Source organism: Xiphophorus couchianus, chromosome 4, assembly GCF_001444195.1.
Source record: "Xiphophorus couchianus chromosome 4, X_couchianus-1.0, whole genome shotgun sequence".
NCBI lineage: Eukaryota > Metazoa > Chordata > Actinopteri > Cyprinodontiformes > Poeciliidae > Xiphophorus > Xiphophorus couchianus.
In genome coordinates, this window is record NC_040231.1 from 35,190,825 (window position 1) to 35,210,608 (window position 19,784).

The 19,784-nt window shown below is 40.3% G+C and overlaps 1 protein-coding gene and 1 long non-coding RNA gene across 4 annotated transcripts in view; one reads left to right on the forward strand and one right to left on the reverse strand.

Annotated features, from left to right (window-relative positions):
- Positions 1–19,527, reverse strand: part of met (MET proto-oncogene, receptor tyrosine kinase) — a 138,686-nt gene extending 119,159 nt beyond the window's left edge. For all 3 annotated transcript variants that reach the window (XM_028014210.1, XM_028014211.1, XM_028014209.1), the window contains exons 1-2: positions 19,237–19,527; positions 15,936–17,136 (exon numbers count right to left, since the gene is read on the reverse strand). In XM_028014210.1, coding sequence (XP_027870011.1) covers positions 15,936–17,135 — 1,200 coding nt within the window. In that variant the 5' untranslated portion in view covers position 17,136; positions 19,237–19,527. The remainder of the gene's footprint in view (positions 1–15,935; positions 17,137–19,236) is intronic.
- LOC114142763 (uncharacterized) lies at positions 9,662–10,201 on the forward strand. Its single transcript, XR_003595104.1, has 2 exons — positions 9,662–9,922; positions 10,115–10,201. It is a non-coding gene; the product is annotated as an uncharacterized LOC114142763 (long non-coding RNA).
- Positions 19,528–19,784: the final 257 nt, after the last annotated feature.

Below are 19,784 nucleotides of genomic sequence, written 5' to 3' on the forward strand. Positions count from 1 at the left end.
TTCTTGCCCAGCAGGTAGAAGAAGCCAGAATCGAACCAACGACCTTCCGATTGCAAGACGGCCACTGTGCCACTGAGCCCAGTGTTAACAGTCACAGTCGGTTTGACTGGTTTTACAATGAAAGCTCCTGTTACAGTAGCTGCTTTTTCGTTAACCGTAAAACTATCAAACTGAAATTCCTCAGACAAATTTGCTTAATGGAAATACGCCAATTTCCAAAAACATTTTGAGGTGGGGTTTTTTTCAGCCGTATGGAAATAAATCTATTTCGCGGAATTGCAATGGAGGCACTTTTTTTGCATCGCAGAAGTCACATGGTCAACAGTTGGATGTTACTACTGCTGAAGACGACAGGAAGTGGTAACAGGTCATGGTTTGTCTTTATTTCAATTTTTCGGATAATTTGGACAAAATACTCAGTATCAAAAGCCGCCACCAAGCTTCATAGTAAAAATGACGAGCAAATATAAAGAAATAAATCTGTAATCAAAATCTCTGAATGATGATGGTTTTATGGGGAGCTGATCAGAATTAACGTTTTGGCCCTGGGGCCTTTTCCTACTTTGACGTTCCTGGAACATTGAAACGCTGCCTTCAAAAAAGGCCCAGGGCTGTAACATTCAGTTTTGGAGTTTTCTAGTTTCCTCAAACTAACAGCAAGCCCTACACATCATTTTATAAAACATATTAAACTTAAGTACTTGTTTCAAATTAAACTGTATGTATCATAAATCCTGTAGCAGTGGCCTTGCTTACAGACAGCTTGCAGTCGCTGATGGTTTGCATATTTGCTCCAGTCTTTATCTAGGGAGCACAAGTAGATAAGTTGTGCACACAAAAAGCCCATGTAAAAGGATTTACGCACGCTTCCAGCTACACAACAAAACAAAAAAACCCATACTCCTTAGTCAATCATTAACTCGGCAGATTCCAAGCTAAACAGTGCCGTTGAGCAAATGTGAAATCATGCGGAAAATCACCAGGAAATGCCTGCAGTCATGATCGGGCCCACAACAATGGCAGCGCCACGGAGATGCTCCATCAGTGTTGAAATGCAGCTGTGGGACTCTGTCTGAGTGTGTTCTCTGGCAGTCAGAGAATTGTGAAATTGGATATTTGGTGAAGTGGGCGTGGAGCAGGATTCATGGTCCATTCTGGCCGTACGACACTCAGAGGCTGAACGGCCGTGGACCGTGATGTGGCAAACAGCTGGGTGGATGCAGGGAATGCTGACCTCCACCTGCCTGATCGTCAGAGGAATGGAAGCTTCATCAGAACTTTGCAGAATCATCTGGAGGTGTGAGGTGCAGCTTCCAGAGAGTTTGGCATCGATTTTCACCAATCAAATCCTTCTAAATTTCAGTCTTCTCTCAGACTGTTTTATGATTTGGCTGTGTATTTATATTACTGACTAATACAAATACATAAATGTTGGATTTGGGGTTCACTTATTTTTTTTCACTCTTGCAAAGTAAATTTGTCAATTTAACATTTTTATTGTATCTCTAATGAAACCAAACGTATCCATTTGTATGTATATTCAATGTGCATACATAGGACTGGATATCCCACTTAACCAATTTATCTAAATTTCACAAACTGGAATTTAGGTTTTCAGCTTGAATGGAGAGTTTGAATGTATCAAACTCACCAAGGCAACATGGGAACAAGTATTTCATATTTGCTCTCCAGAAGTTCTCAAATCAGGAAATTTCAGGGTTTCCCAGGAGACTCAGTTTGATTTGCGATCAAAATTACATTTGTTACATTTTCTGCTGTGGTTCTCTTTCACACTACACTGAGTCAAATAAACCAAACCCTTTGAGTCCCCCCTCATCTGTGGTGGTGCTGTCCAAGAATCACTGAAGGAAACGACACAAAGAAGACACTGAGCGGAGCTTCCTCCATCCATCTATCCATTTTCTAACTCCCTTGTCCCTAGTAGGTTGGCAGGGATGCTGGTGCCTCTACAGCTAACGTTCTGGACGAGAGGCGGGGTCACCTGGACAGGTCGCCAGTCTGTTGCAGGGCAACACAGAGACAACTATGCACACACACACACACACACACACCTAGGGAGAATTTAGAGAGACCAGTTAACCTAACTGTCATGTTTTGGACTGTGGGAGGAAGCCAGAAAGACCCCGGGCCGGGAATCGAACCCAGGACCTTCTTGCTGCAAGGCGTCAGTGCTACCAACTGCGCCACTGTGCAGCCTGAGCGCAACTCCTTTCTTCAGAAAATGTAAACAAAACTGGAGTGGCATCAGATTTTAGAGCTTATAGGATTTCTCTTTTGTCTTTAGCAAAAGACCTCAACACATTTCTTCCGCTACAACTAGACATAAGCATCTTTTTTAAAAATTTGGTTGGATTTACCCAGAATGCCCTGTGCTAGTCTACTTTCTGTTTTTGTGGCGCTCTCTGGTCTGCTTCACGTATGCATTTGAACTGCACCAGACTTCACTTCAACTGAACAGAGACCTCTGTTTGTAGGAGGAACAAAGTTCACTTTTTTTAATTCTCGTCAGAGTTCGGTTACACGTTCAGTCCTCCACAAACAAACTGGACTTTTTAGAAAAAACAAACAAGAGTTTGATCAAAGTGGACTAAACAGGGCAGGTGTGAATGCAATCTTACACAAATAATCCAGTTACGTTCCACAGGGAAACAGCTGGGGGTCTGCTGTGCTGCAGAGATTATGTTTGAACCTCGAGTAAAAACAAAACCTCTAATAAGGAGTGGTGATTATACTACTGGATCTTTTTTTGGTTTTCTTCTGACCTGTTGTTGCTCCACGCTGCTGCAGCTTGTTGCCAATGTGCATGCATGTCAGAAGATCTGGTTACCATCTGAAGATAGAACTTATTAGCTTTTTTACACACACAGACCAGATGAATGAAAGGGACAGGAATTGACAAGAACTCACAACTCTCCATTTTCCAGCCTGATTTCTGCAACCACCCTGGTGATAGCATGGACAGGCTGTGGCATGTGGAACACCTGCAGGAACAGAAAGAGCCAAGCCTTGCTCCATGCTAATTTGTTTGGTTTCTATCTTAATGCCTTCACCTTCATTGTGCCTCTTCCTATTGTAAAAGCGTCATTGGGCAGATGCTACACATCTAACTGTCCTGGGAAGAAAAACTGTTAAATCTACAACAGCTTGAGATGCTAACAGCAGGTTTGTCTTGATGAATCCCGCAACCCAAAGTGGTAAATGTTTATATGTTGCTCTAATGTACTCTAGTGACACTTTAAAAATAAAATGGAGGAACTGACCAAACACAAGAATCCCTAAGGAGAGTGGAAACTGAGATAAACAGGAGAAACTAAGTGAAGACGTGTTTTTCTAACTAGTCTTCTCACGGAGGATTTATACAAAATTAAAGCTAGGATGAAAAGAAGAAGGTGTGCTGTTTTACTTTACATTTTATGTTGGGATAACAAAGCTAAGCTAGTTAATACAGCTTATAATTCATTTCCAAAAGGAAAATATTGGACGATTATGGTTTGAAGGTAACAAAAACCCAAAATTTATTTTCTCAGAAATGCAAAACTATTACAAAGGACAAATAAAAACAATTTTTATTTAAGTTATATTAGCAGAATCAGAACGCCTTTGTTGTCATTGTTAACACGTTACTGACGTCGGACCACTTATTTCAGTAACGAGTAATCTAACACGTTACTATTTCAAATCCAGTAGTCAGACTACAGTTACTTATCAAAACCACTTTATGTTACTGTGCGTTACTATTATCTTTTGTAATTTAATTTTATTTCCTCTACCTGTCTTGGGTAGTGACAGGTATCAGCAGCGACAGAAACATAAACAATGGAGAGAAGAGGGAGATGCTTTTTGTTGCTGGAAGAACAGGAACTATTTTGAGTTTCACTCGCCAAGTCTGATTATTATAAGCAGCTTTGGCTTGTTTTTTTTCTAAAGTCACTTGCAGATTTAATGAGTTAGGGTTAGGGGTTAGAACTGCAGTTTTTGGACTTGGGAATAAGCAGGGGGCGGGTTAAAATCCTATTTAGAGTTTTCCAGACAATAGTGGAACACACAAAAACATGTATAAATTACTAAAGTTTTTTTTTTGTACTGTTGTAACCATTAAACACATTGTTATTATAAACTAACTTGCAATTAAGTATCGGCAAAGATCAATGTAATTGTCACAAGTGGCAGAGTGTTGTTGTTAGCAGCTGCTGAAAGTAAGTAAAAAAGTTACTTTTAATGTAATTTAGTTACTTTCCATATCAAGTAATCAGTAATCTCACTAAGTTACTTTTTCAAAGAGTAATCAGTAATCTGATTAAAGTTACTTTTTCAAAGTAACTATGCCATTGTACAGAAGCACAAGCGAATTTCATTGATCATGTAATTAATGTACAGTGTCTAGCTTATTAACAGAAGGTAAAATGGAACAAAGCATAGTAATAAGAAGGTGTAAGTGTTTCTCACCCCTGTCCCTGAAGGCACACAGCAGATATTTCTAAAGTTTTTTCAGATGAATAGAACATTTTATTTTGAATTCAAAGTCTCAGAGTGAAACTTCCACAGTCAGCAGCTGTGTTTCTGTTCACTGTATATTTGTGCAAATTGAAATTACAAAAATAAATGGAACTCGGCAATTTCCCTCCACCCAAAAAAAAATCACGTTTTTTGCTATAACGTTTTTGCACTGGAATGAGGTGGATTTTGGCCATATCAAAATAGATGGAATCAATCTAATCAAGTCACATGATCAACAACTGGATCTTACTACTGGCAGAAACTATGAAGAAGACGACAGGAAGTGGTAGAAGGATGATGGTTTGTTTTAGTTTTTTGGACAATGTCCAGCTGGCTCATAGCATCAGAGAAAAAGTTGTGTTGAATTCATAACTCTTCTGTAAATCTCAGACTACAATTTCCCAAAACTCTGCCCACGTGTCCACTCCCAAATAGACGGCGCTTGTTGTTGTAACGCCTGAATGAGACTTCTGAATTATAGCTGTTTACATTCGTCACTGCTACGGTTTTTAATGATCTAGCTTATCACATAATTTCTTATTTAATTGAAACACTGTAATAACAAAATTTAGTTTTTGTTTTTTTTTACCTCCGTAGAAAAGTGACAAAAATTTGCATACATTAGTAATCTAAGCGCAGCTTGCAATCGTTTGGGTTGCCATGTCACCTGCTGGCATCGGTCCGCTAAAGTTCATAATATTTGCTGCCTTCTGGCTGGAGCTTTTCGAGCAACTGATGCTTCCTTTTGTGGACAAGCTCCACAGAGACGCTGATTTCATTTTCCAGCAGGACTTGGCACCGGCCCGCATTGCCAAAGGTGCCAAGTGACCATGGTGTCCCTGTGATTAATTGACCAGTTAATTGGTCTGACCTAAATCTAGGAGTTTGTTAAGAGGAAGATAAAAGACATCAGAGAGAACAATGCAGATGACCCGAAGGCCATTAATAAAGCAGTCTGGGCTTCCTAAACACAGCAGAGAAGAACAGTCCGATCACCTCCTGCCACGCTGCATTGATGCAGTAATTCATGCAAGACGAGCCCTGAACAAAGTCAATATACTGGAGCTTCACAGTGGAAAAATAATATTTCATTCACCGACATTTCATTCGAGATTATGATTTTGACTTCCACACACAGGCGCTATGTTCCAGGCACATAGCGCCATTATATAGCACAGTCAAGTAACAGTTATCTTCAGTTTTTATAAAAACTTACTTTGACTTAAACAAAATTTGACTTTGTAATTTAAAGCCTTGAAATTGAGCCTCTGTTTCTTTAAGAACTCCAGCTCTTTCTGAAACGCCGCCTTCAGGAACTCATCACAACATGCACCTTTATTAACCCTATAACAAGGTTTTTACCAGTGTTACACTGAGAAGTAGCTCTGATAATGAGCTCAGCACATGAACAGTTCCACCAGCTGTTTGCTAATTGCTGCTGGCTAGTCTGAAGGAGCTGATTGGGTAGGGTTAGGGTTAGGGTTCTGTGATTGGGAAACTTGGAAGCTGCAGCTCTGAGGAGCTTGAAGGCGGTGTTAGGTGTTAGGTTTTGCACAGCTGAATGGTTGCCATAGCGATTAAAGGATTTCCCAAACATGCATGAAAGAATCAAGGCAACACTTCACAGATGTTTTTCATAACATTCTAACAAGGTGTAAGGCTCAAAAAAGTTAATTTTACCTAATACTGCCCCTCTAAAATATTTGTGTATTTGCATTTACATTATGTGATGATATTGTTTTCACTGTGAGTAGCTAGGTAATTATATTATTTAATTCCAAACATCTTTTGAATAGAATGTTGATCAGGGATGTCAAAGACCAGTTGGGATCCATCAGAATCTGCTCTGCTCAGCTGGATTTGGTTGACTTGTTTACTTGATGTTGGCTCCTAAATGAATCAAAATATGACTTTCTCTTAATACGACTCTTAATACGACTGCATTGCAGATAAGATTTATTTTCTTAGAAGAAATTGACCAAAGCTTTAAAAAGGTGCGTCCAGAACGTTATCAGAAACCATTCTGACAACTTATCTCTTTGATGGTATCTTACAGTACTGACAGCTAATCTGTTGCTTTCTTAAAGCACAAATAAAACATAAAATTTCAGACCGACGTTTGGCTCTAAAGAGTGATATTTTTGTAAGACGTACATGCATTTTTCAGCATGTACGTCTAGGCATCGCAAAACATGCCTGAGTTTCATCAGGTGTTCCTCACAGCATTTTAAAATTGTAAAAGTTGACAACCTAGGAAACTATTTTATTAGCAGAGCAGCCAGTAACCTGACCGATAATCCAGCCCAGTATTTCAGGTGTTGCTGGAGTCTTCACCTGACCAGGGAGAGTCGGTAAAGTTGTGCCAGAAGCTCTCGGATCTCTTTATTTGACAAAAGAAGAAATTAGGCACATACTAAAATACTCTTACGCTGTAATTTGACTCTTTTTTTCCCTCACATTAAATAAGTAGCAGCAGTAGATAAAGGATCTGGATGATACTGATGCTACTCTGCACATCTGGTTCCCGTTCATGAACAACAAATACCTGCTTAGTGATGCCATCAGCAGGTTCCAGCTTGCGGAGCGTGGAAAGCATGACATCCTGCAGCAGAGCCCTCTAAATCAGCAGTGCCACGGAGAGTTGTTGCAGCATTAAGAGCTATTGTGAGTCCGCTGTGGGCCCAGTCGCTGCAAAAACTCATTATGCCAGTGGAAAACTACAAGACTAGCATGGGAGATCGGGAGAAATCAAAGCGATGTGCTGATGGATGGGTTGATGCTGTCACGTTTCCAATCACAGATGAGGATGTTGGAGTGTCTTTAGCTGCAGGGTAATTTGTTTCTGTACTATAAATGCCAGCTTTGATACACTTAAAACCTGAAATTTACAAGCAAGGAATAAAAAGAAAACACCTTTTTTACATTGCCTGAAGGTAGGTTCTAAATGGACAATAACCCTACGGACACAGCCAAAGTGGTCACATGGTGGCTCAAGGATAACGCAGTCAATGCTTTGGTGTGGCCACCACAAAGGTCTGATCTCAAGTCTGCAGAGATTCTCGCCTGCACAGGTCTGGGAGGAACCTGACTCATTCCTCCAGTTCTGTCAGGAGGAATGAGTCAGGGTTCCAGCAACTGTGTGGCTCAAGACATACAGTTCAAAGGTCAACATCACCAAATGCTAAAGATGTGTATGTAAACTTCAGATTTAGAAAACATGATTAAATGAATCTCAGTTGTAGTAACTCTAACTGACCAAACAAGAGCAGTTGGGTCTGATCTAACTGTATTTAGGGCCATATTAACTAACTGGCATAAATAAATTCTTGAAGCAACAAACAGTTGCTTGTTTTCTTTTAACACTAGCACAGACATGACATAAAAATCAATGCATCTCTGCTTGCTTATATTTTTGCATGCCAGCATTTGAAACATCTTCATTAAAACAAGCAGCCTAATTAAAACGACTGTCTGTCAAAAGTCTCCCAGCTGGAATGACATTACACGCTCACGGTAATCAATCAGGCTGGGAATCCAATTTAAAAGCAATCAGCATTTGGCTGTTTTTCGACAGATCAATGGTAATCTGATGATAATTTTGACCCAGAATGTGGACCTTCTTTATCTCCAGTGCTCCTACTCTCTCTGTGGACTAATTGGAAAGGGCGTTAGGCGGGTTGCCACAGCTCCACACTGCATTACTCGAGAAAATGGCTTTACACTTCTTTTTTTGAAAGAGACGCCATCAGGCCCTGGCGATGTGCATCAATATGTTTAAGCCAAGTGTTTGATAAATGTGTAGTGTTTTTTTTGTTGTTGTTTTTTGCGCTCTATTCATAAATAGAGGGTAAGACATTTTAATCAGGCCTTGGAGCAACAAGCCCCGCTTACTTGGGAGCGGCTACGTATGCGTTGTTTTGGGGAAATTCTAGTCTGTGATTTTACAGAAGAGTTATGGATTCAATACTTTGGAATGAAAGTGATTGTGATTGTGGTGAACTAAATTGGTCCAGGTAAGAAAAACTTAAGAAGGCACAGTGAGGTGTTGAGAAGATAAGTCGTCTTTTCCTCAATTTCTGGCTTTTCTGTAAGCAGCCTGGAGTCAGAGGTGACCCCCAGAGAAACTAGAAGAAAAGCAGAATTCCTCCACTAGAGAGAGACAGCTGAAGAGAGAGCCACTCATTATTACAACATTCATCATATCTTACGGCCCAAACTGGAGTTAAGAGGTAAGTCTGAACTGACAACCACCACTTAAAAACTTCAAGTATGCTCTTACTCTGAGCATTTAACCCTATCCACATTCCAACTGGGAGTTTTCAATCAGAAACACACAGTTCAGTGGAAGAAACAACAAAAACACCAACCGTCTGCGTGCTAAAGTATGAGCCCTCGAAGCGTTTACAACTTTATGACTTTACGGCCATGCTTATCTCTCTCAAACCTCACAATTAGAGTCTACCTGCCATATGCCACTAGATGCAAGTCATAAAGCCATGAGATGATGATAAAATTAGATAATTCCACTGCAGGCACAGATCAGTGGGTGGACGATTGTTCAATAGTCTTTAGTGATTAGGACAAAGTTGTCATCTCTTTACTCCACTTGTCCTTTCACTGAAGACAGTACTATACAATCAAGATTCAGAACAAAACAAGAGTATTTGGAAAAGGAAATTATAAAGATGAGAGCCATTTTAGGAGCACTTGACTTCCCATATCTGCACACTTGGAGTTTTAAATTGCAACAAAAAAATTCAAACAGCATAGAGCTGTGCCAGCTGTCATCAAACAGGAATAAATAAGTAGGAATGGGTGATATGGCTGAAAAACATATGGTAATTTAAGCAACTCGTGTCAGTCCATATCGCTAATTATTAATTTTTTTTTTGTTTGTTTTAAATATCCAAAATACTGCCAGAGTAATAACATGACCTTTTCTTCTTTTATCCACAGTTTTCTCTAGAGCATTTTCTCCTTTTATCATGCATGGTTGAGATTACATAGTGATAAATTCATTCTTTTCCCACAAAGTTAATGGAAGATAAAAGACATTTATCTTTATTTATATTAATCTTTTATGTAGCTAGTGTAGCATGTAATGTAATTATGTAGCAAAATTAATTTTATTTATTTATTTTATTTTCCTTTATGAACCTTCTCAAAACTAATTTTCTTTGAATTGACATGTCTGTAATATATTATTTCTGTTTTATCTTGCTTTCATTTTTGGTCCCTAGTATGTAAAAAGCCATCCTCATCTATGAATATTGGTTTTCCTTTGTTTTTTAATTGTATTTTGTTTTGGTGGGGAAGCTTTTATTTTCTTACTTCCTGTTTGTGCGTTATATCCTGTGCGTTCCCGCTGCCCTCCTCAGTTCGCGCCAAGCTGCGCTGGGAAGAGGTAAGTGTACAGAGTTGTCTTTCATTTGAGTATTAAAATATTGAAAACGTTCTAAAAATATGTTGTAAACTCACATATATATATATATTCATGTTTAGCGCAGCACTATGATGGGCATTTGTCTCCCACATTGGTGACACCCATCAAGTTTTCTGTATCAATGTGGTTATTTTTTTTCTTTTGGTTGGTTAGGGTGTTTGTGGAGAATCCGGAGCCCAGGAGCTGCTGTGCTTAAAATGTTCTTGTTTTGAACAGGAATAAAATTATCCTGAATCCTGATTCCGATGTGGTCCTGACTTCCTGTTTCACGACCGTTACACTAGCATGATTAGCCAGTTTGGGCATCTAGCCCTGCTTCCTCTCCATCAGGGGAGCCACTGCATAACTGTCAGCGCTGTATAGAGAGCAGCAGTCACACCGTGCATTTTTACAACTGACTGGGCTGACTCTCAACATTATCAGCTCGGTGTTGCATACAAAAGAGTTTGAACACTGTTTCCTACCGAGCAGCTTCCTGTGTGAGTCACGCAGTCACAAATACCGACCTTTTTGCGAACGTGTCCAGTGAAGTACTACCGAGTGTGTTGAGGGCAACATAAAACTGCTACGAAGCAAGTTGCTCAACAAGTTGTTGCTAGCTAGCTAGTGAGTGAGTGAGTGAGTGAGTTAGCTGATGCCACCAACCTAGCTTAGCTAGCCATGAGAGGTTGAGCAGCTACATCCCCCAGAATGCTGAGCATTTCTTGATCGGAGTTTAATGAAATTTTTCAAATTCTATCAGACGTATTATCTATTGATATTGGTCAAGTGTTTATAATGATACATATAATTTTTATTATTTTTTTATTGCCCAACCCCTCTAGTGAGAATATAAGCTTCTCTTAATTCTATCTTTTCTTTTAAATTAACCATTAAATGACACTCTATGAAATAACATATAGAATCAGAAGCAGTGTTGTATAAAGTACTGAAATCTCAGAGTCAAGTAAAAGTACAAGTACCTCTCCAAAATATGACTTTGGTAAAAGTCGAAGTCACTGACTGAAATGTTACTTGAGTTAAAGTCTTAAAGTATCTGAAACTTCTTGTACTTAAGTATGGAAATTACTGTAAAAATGGATGTACTCAAGTAATGTAATGAAAAGTACAAGTAAAAAGTAAAGCAAAGCAAATGCAGTTTGAATGACATTTTTTATATTTTGGTAAACTTGTCAAATACACTTAAAATAATGTACCCAACCAAGTGCAGGCAAAATTAAACCTGCTAATAGATTGTTCCAGTTTTACAGAGTAGCACATGTTAATGGTTTTGAACTTGCATGCCTTTCCTATATTTGTTAAATTTAGTCTAAATTGCTATCGCTATGGCTTCTGTCCCCCTTGAACAGAGGAGTCTAGGTAGCCTGCTACAGTCAACATTAGGCCTAAGCTAAATACACCACGTGTGGAACTGAAACAATGCCAAACAAAGTTCATTTATGGTCAACGTTTCACAATACAGTAGTGTCTAGTGACCAAGCTATAGTTACTGAAACAGGAGGATTATAACCATTTCATAAGACGTTACCTCGATGTGTTTCTTCAAGTTGGACGGGGAGTTTTTGTAAGATAGAATTTCCACATCTTTGGGCAGGAATAACATAAACTGCATGCGGTACGACGAATCTTTAACACCCATGAAAGAGTATATTGTGTTTAAATAAAGCCATGGGCTCTCGTCACCAGCTGGTGGTTCCCCTGGAGCTGTGCCCGACGTAGTTGCAGTCGTTGTGGTCTCCGTCTCCTCCTCCATGTGGCTGCTGCTGATTGCGAGACTTGCTTTGTGTTTAATGGGAGGAGCTAAACAGGTGTATCCTATTGGTGGTGATGAACAAGCCCAGGCAAGTAGGCTACGGACTTTGTTCGGTAGCCTGCTTGCTACTTGCTAATCAGTAGGTGGGGTCAAAACACTTTGTTTCTCTCTCTCGCTTTTTTGTAACGAGTAACTAAACCACACATTGAAAATGTATCGGAGTAAAAGTACGCAATTAAGTTCGGAAATATAGTGAAGTAAAAGTGAAAGTCATCAAAAATTTTCATACTCCAGGAAAGTATGAAGTACTCCAAAATATACTTAAGTAAAGTAGTGAAGTGTTTTTACTTCGTTACTATACAACACTGGTCAGAAGTATTCATAGTCCATTGATACAGTTGTGGATAAATCAGCAGGGGTTGAATGTGTACCATAGCAACCATAGGAAAGGACAGCCAAGAGGCTCATAGTGATTCTTCACATCAGCAGTTCAGGTGGGAGAATCTGAGAAATAGCAACTATTAGCATGTGGCTCAGTCAAAGCCCCTGACATAAATCAGGTGCTATTCAACTAATCTGACTGAGGTGGAGCTATTTTGATAACAAGAACACTGTTATAAAAGAAAAACAAATGCACTGTAAAAAAAAAAAAAAAGAAGAAGCTGAATACAAATGTACACCACAATTTTAAGATTTCCATTTGTAAAAAAAAATAAAAAGTAAAAAAACTACACACCATATCCATCATTTTTCTGTAACTGTGTCAAATTACACAATAGTTACTCTGCTTTGTGTTGGTATATCACAAAAAGTCCCAATAAAACGCACTGAAGCTCGTGCTTTTAACATGGAAAAAATGTGGAAAGTTCAAGAACTGCGATGTTAACGTACATGAAGCAGAATAAAGGACAGCGTCTCTGATAATTATACAGCACTGAGACGCTCCTGAAAACTGCATGTTAACCCATAATCAAATGAGTCAGGAGGAAAGAATGTCCAATAATAAAATTGCACATACTCGCTCTTCCCTTTGTTTCTAAAATGAAATTAGTCAAAATCGAGAATAAAGTGGACAAATACAGTTTGTGGGTTCCATTTTATGTGCCGTTCATCATATGGTATAAACGTGTTTCACCTCAAACGGAACTAATGGGAAAAAAATTCAAAGTTGTTTGAACTGCAGCAGGATGTTTTCTGCCTCAGCAGTGTGTGCACAGTGGCTCAGAGCGTGATCAGCTTACAGGAAATAACCATCTTTTGCACAAAAACAGAATGTCTTTGATTTGTTAAAGGTGAATCGATTAAGACAATGTTGTTTTCCCACCTTTGGTAAAAGTCAGAAAAACATTTAGTCTTGCCGAAATTACGACCAGAAATTGAGCAGCAACTATTGGCATTTGATCAGAGCCACTCGTCTCTTTCTGATTTTTACACGCAGCATCGGTTCAGATGAAGAGCCTCCAACAAGGTGTTTGTGATGCTGCGTTTATCCCATAGGTGCTAGCAACAGGTGAAGGCCAAAGGAGCCGAGACTCAGCCTCTCCAGCGTGGCCGGCTGCCACGGCGGCTTCAAGGATGAGGGATCATCTTCCGCCCAGCTGCTGATGCCCAGTTATCCCAGAGCCATTCATCACGGCTCGCTGAAAGTCAGATATTCGCTGAAAGTCAGATATGCACCGTCGCCCACCACCCCACCCCTGAAGCCCCTAGCATTCCACAGTTCCCCCTTGCGGATCTGTGCTGCTGATAGCTGTCAAGACAGCAGTGATGCACCCACAAACCAACACAGAGCGTAATGCTAACCTAGTTTGAATGGGAAAAGCTTAACGTTTGCTTCTGTAAAACTACACAAGACCGCATTCTTAACGGCTTTACTTTAAAGATGGTTCATGAGGTGTTGTGCATCAAACAAAACAAAGTGCAGAAAGTGTTTTCTTTTTCTTTTAGTTTGCACATTATCCTAGTTTGTAAATCAATTAAAATGTAAGCTAACCACTGAATTCTTTGAAGATGAGTTTAGTACAACAGATTTGGTTTTATATGCAGTTGCAGCACAACAATGAAGATGCACATAATGCATAATGCACAGTTTTGTATCAATATTCAGAAGTGACTGTATGTTTTACTGCTGACACAGTTGTTAGCAGTGTTGCCTCCCATCAAGAAGGTGCTGGGATAAAACCCTGGCCACTGCTTTCTTCATGGATTTCACCTTGTTCCTGATTTACAAGGCAGATTCTCTTTATGTACTCAAGCTTAATTCCAAAATTAATTTAGGTCTCTAACCTGATAGAAGAATTGTGTGCATTCAAGGTTTTGTTTTGTTTCTCTCACGTTGTCCCGACTCTGTTACTATTACATTTAAAATGTAAACTGGAGAGGAAACGCTAAGCAATGTCAGAGCAAATACAAACTACACCAGATTTGGCCAAGGACTGCTTTACCCACGCTTAAAATCTTCTTGTGAATTTTTATGCGGTCAATGTCAACGTTAACGCCACCTACTGGTGCCACAGTAGACAGTATCAAAATATAAAGATCCAGACCATGGCTTTACAGAAGAGGCTAGCTTCCTGCTTCAGAAACGTATTTGGAGAATATGTGAACAAAGCGCAAAGACAGACAAAAAACAAGCACCCAAGAAACTGCAGCAGCTAATAAAATCTTTCTTTTACAGTAAGTCATTGCAAAGGGTGAACAACACTAATTGTTATGGAAAGCTTCATTAGATCCAAAACATAATGTGCCTGGTACAGTTTTTCAAACCCTGCAGCTCTTCTGGTGGATGGTAATAGCTTCTAGGTATACAGTAGAAAAAATCACCTCTCTGGGTACAAACATACACAACAAATGTTTTGATGGGAGTTTTCCACCTGTGCGTGGGGGGTATTTACACACGTATCCACCATTAGTCCTGTATGTGCTTGCCCCTAGACAACCTATTGACTGAGTAAAGTGTGGAGGAGGCCGGGGTAATCCTGTGCCTCTCCAGTGATGTGCTACACTTCTGATTGATGCTGAGCTTAAGTAAAGATGAAGCAAAACCAGCACACATATTGACAGCTTCCTTTTGCAGGGTGGCCGTCAGTTAAGTCTGTCATTATTTATCAGCTGATTGAAGGCAGATACAAGGCAGAGTGACGACTGTTTTCAAGCTGTAGACGGGTCGATCGTACTTCTTAGAACCATAACTGAAAAGGTGCTGAATTTCTGCTTCAGTTGTCAAACGGTCAACATATTTGTGAAAGACCAAATGAAACTGGATGAAAGCAGCCAAATTTAGTGAGCAAACATATGAGGTGTCTTGTGCTGGTATGTAAGACATGCAAGAGTATTTTCTTCTTTTATGGTTTACGGCTATCACTTTTCTGTTCTGTATCTGAGGCATATGATCAGCTGGAACCAAGGCAGGTAACTGACTTCTTCTGTTTGATGAATGTGTATACTTGGAACTATCATCCTGGCACCTTGTTCGAAAACCAGAGTGAGTTTAAAAACGGTAACAAGTTGTATGCTGTTCACCAAATATGGATAGAATCAGAAAAGTCAGCTTAAGCATAACGTTCAGCATGTTCACCTCACTGTCTTTCTCTCATGACTACATATTATGAGAAAATGTTTTGCTAAAGTCCTCCAGCACGCACAGTCGGTGTATTCACAAAGACTGAGTACAGAAGTGGTACTCGACACCCAAAGGTCTTCTGTGCATCTCCTTAAGAAGCTGATGGGAAAGTATACCAGTGACCACTGTTAAGAGTAAATTATGCTCTGGTGCCTTGCTCAAAGGCACTCTGACACAGACAGAGTGGATGTAGAGCCCATGCAATTTTCAGACCACCCAGTTTCTGTCCGCTTCAGATAAACAGTTGAGGTTCTTAACCCTAGACAATAAAAACTGAACACAATAGATGACGGACAGATTAGAAAAACCTTAAACTCACTGTCTCTAGGAGAAATCTCTTTAAAGTGCCATGAAGGAATAAAAAAAGTTGTTGCAAAACCTCAGTGGGAGATTTGGGAACTTAAATATTTTGGATCTACAACACAAACTATTTGATCTAAGGTGATTTGTTTAAAAGCGACCCAACCTTCAGGTATTTTCTGATTAAAAAAAAAACACTAAGAAAAACAATAGCTTTTACTTGGAAAAACCTGCACATGCGTAGTGAGATTTCAACAACATCCCCCTCCCACCAGACACCAAACCCTCGAAGCTCTTACCATATTATAGCAGGATGTCCTCTCTGAGCCAGTGAAGTGGTACGGGTCGATGGTGTTGCACTTCTGCATGTACATCTTGAACATGTTGTTGATGTGCTTCAGAGACATGACGCAGACAGCCGAGTTGGGGGTCGGCTCTGGAGAGCCTGGCTGGCCCTGAGCGAAGGCGGCAAACAGCACATCTTCATCCTCTTCCGCTTTTACCTGCTTCTGCAGTTCTGCGTCATTGCCCACCTTGGTGACGTGGGCAGCCTGAAGGATGTTGAACACCTTCACTTCTTCGGTGGCGCGTCTGCGTCTTTTGTTTGTGCTGATGCACTCCAGGGGCATTTCCACATAGCGCCGAATCACAAGGTCTGAGGAACACATGCGGACTATGCGGGTGTGGTAGGCTTGAGTGTCCTTGCTCACTTGCTGCACCGTAAGGAAGTAGGTGAAGGGTCCGCTGTGGAAAGAGTAAACATATCGCAGGTAGTAGTTTCCTTGGAGAGAGGGGATCAGATCCATGTGTGAAAGGCTAGAAAAAAAAGTGAAGCCGTTTTGGCTCGTCTTCATCTTCCGCTGTGAGATGGTGTGCAGACGCATGACACTGCCTGATATGTTTCCTGCCTTAGGGATCTCAGAGTTCCCAACAAAAAATGTGATGACATTGCTCTCCACGTTGAGCACTTGAGAACCTGAGGGGCTGACAACAACATCTGCATCGATGGGGTGGCCCTGGCCTGGCTGCACTTTGTCTGCAAAGCAGTAGACTTCCTCGTCAATAGCTTTTAGGCTATTGCCGTCATCCAGGACGTGACGGCGGCACACGCCGTTATCTACCGAACCACAGCTGTACAATCCCTTGTCGTAAATGTTTTCCACCACCAGAGCGATATTGTGGTTGTCAACCCCACTGGTGGTGCCCGGTCTTGACTGCGTCAGGCCACAAGCCTGGTTGGCAAGCAACGGCCCTGTGTGGTACTCTGACAGCTTTGTGAGGTTTGGGGCCAAGGCGTAGATTCTGTTCACAGCTCCAACGTAGATGATGCCATCCAGGGTGACCATGTTTTGGATGGGGAAGTCTGCAGTGAAGGTTGGGAGCTTGTAGGTCACAGAGAGATTTAGTTTGCTTGTCTCAGATGATTTATCACAGTAGTTCTGCATGCTGGGGCACAAAGCCCACAGCAACACAGTGGCATGGAGCAGCAGAAGATTCATCCTGTTCCAAAAATAAGACATGAGAAAGGAGTAAGTAAAACTTTTCACGCATAGCAAAGTCATTCATCATTGAAGTCTAAACTGTCTGGAGGGGGCAATTTGTGTAAAAGCTGAGAGACTTGCTGATTAGGGACAAGAGTGGAGAAGAAGTGGAACAATGAAAAATGCGTCAGAGAGCAAAGCTAGGGTTTGCTCACATCACCACAATCAGTGAATCTTATTCATGCTCCGCTGACTGAGGCTTTATTCATAACAAAAAGCTTTAACATTTGCCTTTATTTTGATGGCAATTTTGCCATGAGACAGCACTGAACACGGGTAAAGCAGCTGCAAAGAATGAGGTGAGCACCGTTGAGTTGTTTGGGCTCTATTCCCAAGTGATCACAGCACAAGCCAATGGAGTGAATCACCCTTACAGGAGCGCGCTCTGCACGGTGATCCAACTGCTGGGACTAAGTTTAGATGGTGAACCGCCAAGGGAGTAGAGATAAACTCAATTAGAGCAGAAGAGGCAGAAGGGAGATGGGACCGGAGGGACCATCCGGCAAAATGATAAATAACCCCTCTGGTTAAACGGCAATCCACTGGGAGACGCTTTCAAGGGATAAAGAGCCAGAGGGAAGAAGAGGGAGGAGATTCAGCCAGGACAATTTGCAAAATGTACATTTGCATGTTACATCATTGGGAAGGATATCTTAACACCATCTCCTGATGTAAACTAGACCAGAGCAATAAGACCGGCAACAGTTGGATTTTTGTACTCATGCTCATAGCAGAGCAAGTTTTAATTGGGATTTCCAGCACACTTCCTACACACAAAAATAATACTTATTGGTTATTTCTTCAACCCTGATGCTGGATTTATGCTGTTGGAAATGAGGCAGAGAAGCTTTGATCGTACACTGAATATGTTGATTAAGTGATAATCTGTCAATCTATTAATCTGTTGATTAAGCCTATCACTTCACAGACTGACATTTTGAACCTAATGAGACTTCACCACAACTCTTCCACAGGATGAAGCAACACTAATAAGACGGCCAACTTTCCTACATAATAACACAAATGATTTTAGTTTATATTAGAAGAACAACTTTGTTCACCAATAGTAACTCTTTATCTTTTATCTGCTTTATGTTCAACATTCACACTTTAACTGAAGAATTCATTCAAAAGTCTATATGGATAGTCAGTGAGATGTTCTTAATATTAACAATGACTTGTATTGTTTCAATTCAATTGTTCACTCAAATCAGGTTGTTGGATTTTTTTAAAACCAAAACTAAAAATAATATACTTCAGCATAGATACTACTCGTTGAGGTGAAAATTATGGCTCATTCTATTCCAGCGTTAACATCAGACATTAATCATTTTAATCCATGTTTTGGGTTGAAAACCTGATTCGATATGCTGGGTTAAACCTACAACCCATCCCTGCTGTGCTAAACTAACCCAGGCACTGGATTGGTCCACATTTAACCTGAATATGAAAACTAACTCAAATATAGTTATTTTTAACTATATTTACCCGCCAGTTTTTTTAAAGTGTAGCTTAGCGTTGTCTTACAGTTTCTGGATCCTTTAATTTAGTGGATAAAACAAGAAGAAAATACTTTCCCTATCAGCAACAACATCATGGCAGAAAATCTAGATTAAAATATGCCTGGTTTTAAGAACATGTTTAAGGTTTATAACTGCACTATTACATGAAGGGAAGTGTAAAGGGTCACTATTTGAGAATGATGAGTAATGGGGTCACATTTATGAACACCTGCACAGAAAGAAAAAGAAAATAGCCTGAGCTTTCCCCCAAAGAATAGGAGAGAAAAACAGTAAAAATGTTTTGCAGGGTGAAAGGAAAATGACTCATACAGAAAAGGCTCTGAAAAACACTTATGGGAAGTTATTGATAGAGGTGGTGCTGTGAGCCAGAGAAAACATTTCAAAACACGTTGTCATGTTTAAAAGAAGAGGAGGAGGAGATCCGGAGATAAATGGTAATGCCTTTGCGTTTTTACGCATAAAAACAAACAAACAAACAAACAAACAAAAAACCCGCTACGTTTAAGAAAAGATCAACAATGAAAAGACGGACTCACCTGTTAGGAGACAACAATTCCGTCCGTCCCTTTGATTCAAATCATAATCCCGCTGGTCCCTCTTGAAAAATAAGATTCCTCGATTTGTTCCTTCCCTCCGCAGCGATCGCAAGATGTAATTCTACTTGGCTGAAGCGGAGTTTTGTACATATATTTATATATAAAAAGGAAAAAAAGAGAGAAAAACTTCTGTCTCACTGATCTGTTCGTTTTCCAACAAGTGAAACGCAGTGAGGAGATCTGCGGTTGTAACACGTGAGAGTCAGCTCTGACCGACTGCATCCAGCAGAGCGTCGCTGCTCCGCCGCTGGCCCCGCCCACACCTCGCTCTGGCTCCGCGCGAGCTTCGTGACGCGTCCAGGTGCTGCGCGCGGTTCTGACTCGGAGTCGTCGGTGAAAGCGATTCGAAGAGACACTGCACTGCTGATTTTTTTATTCTAATTTTTACCTTTCCTTCATCCATCCTGACAAAAAAAAAAGTTTTTTTCATTTACTACATAAAAATCGACTACGCTAAGATATTTTATATTTTCTGATAGATTTGCACA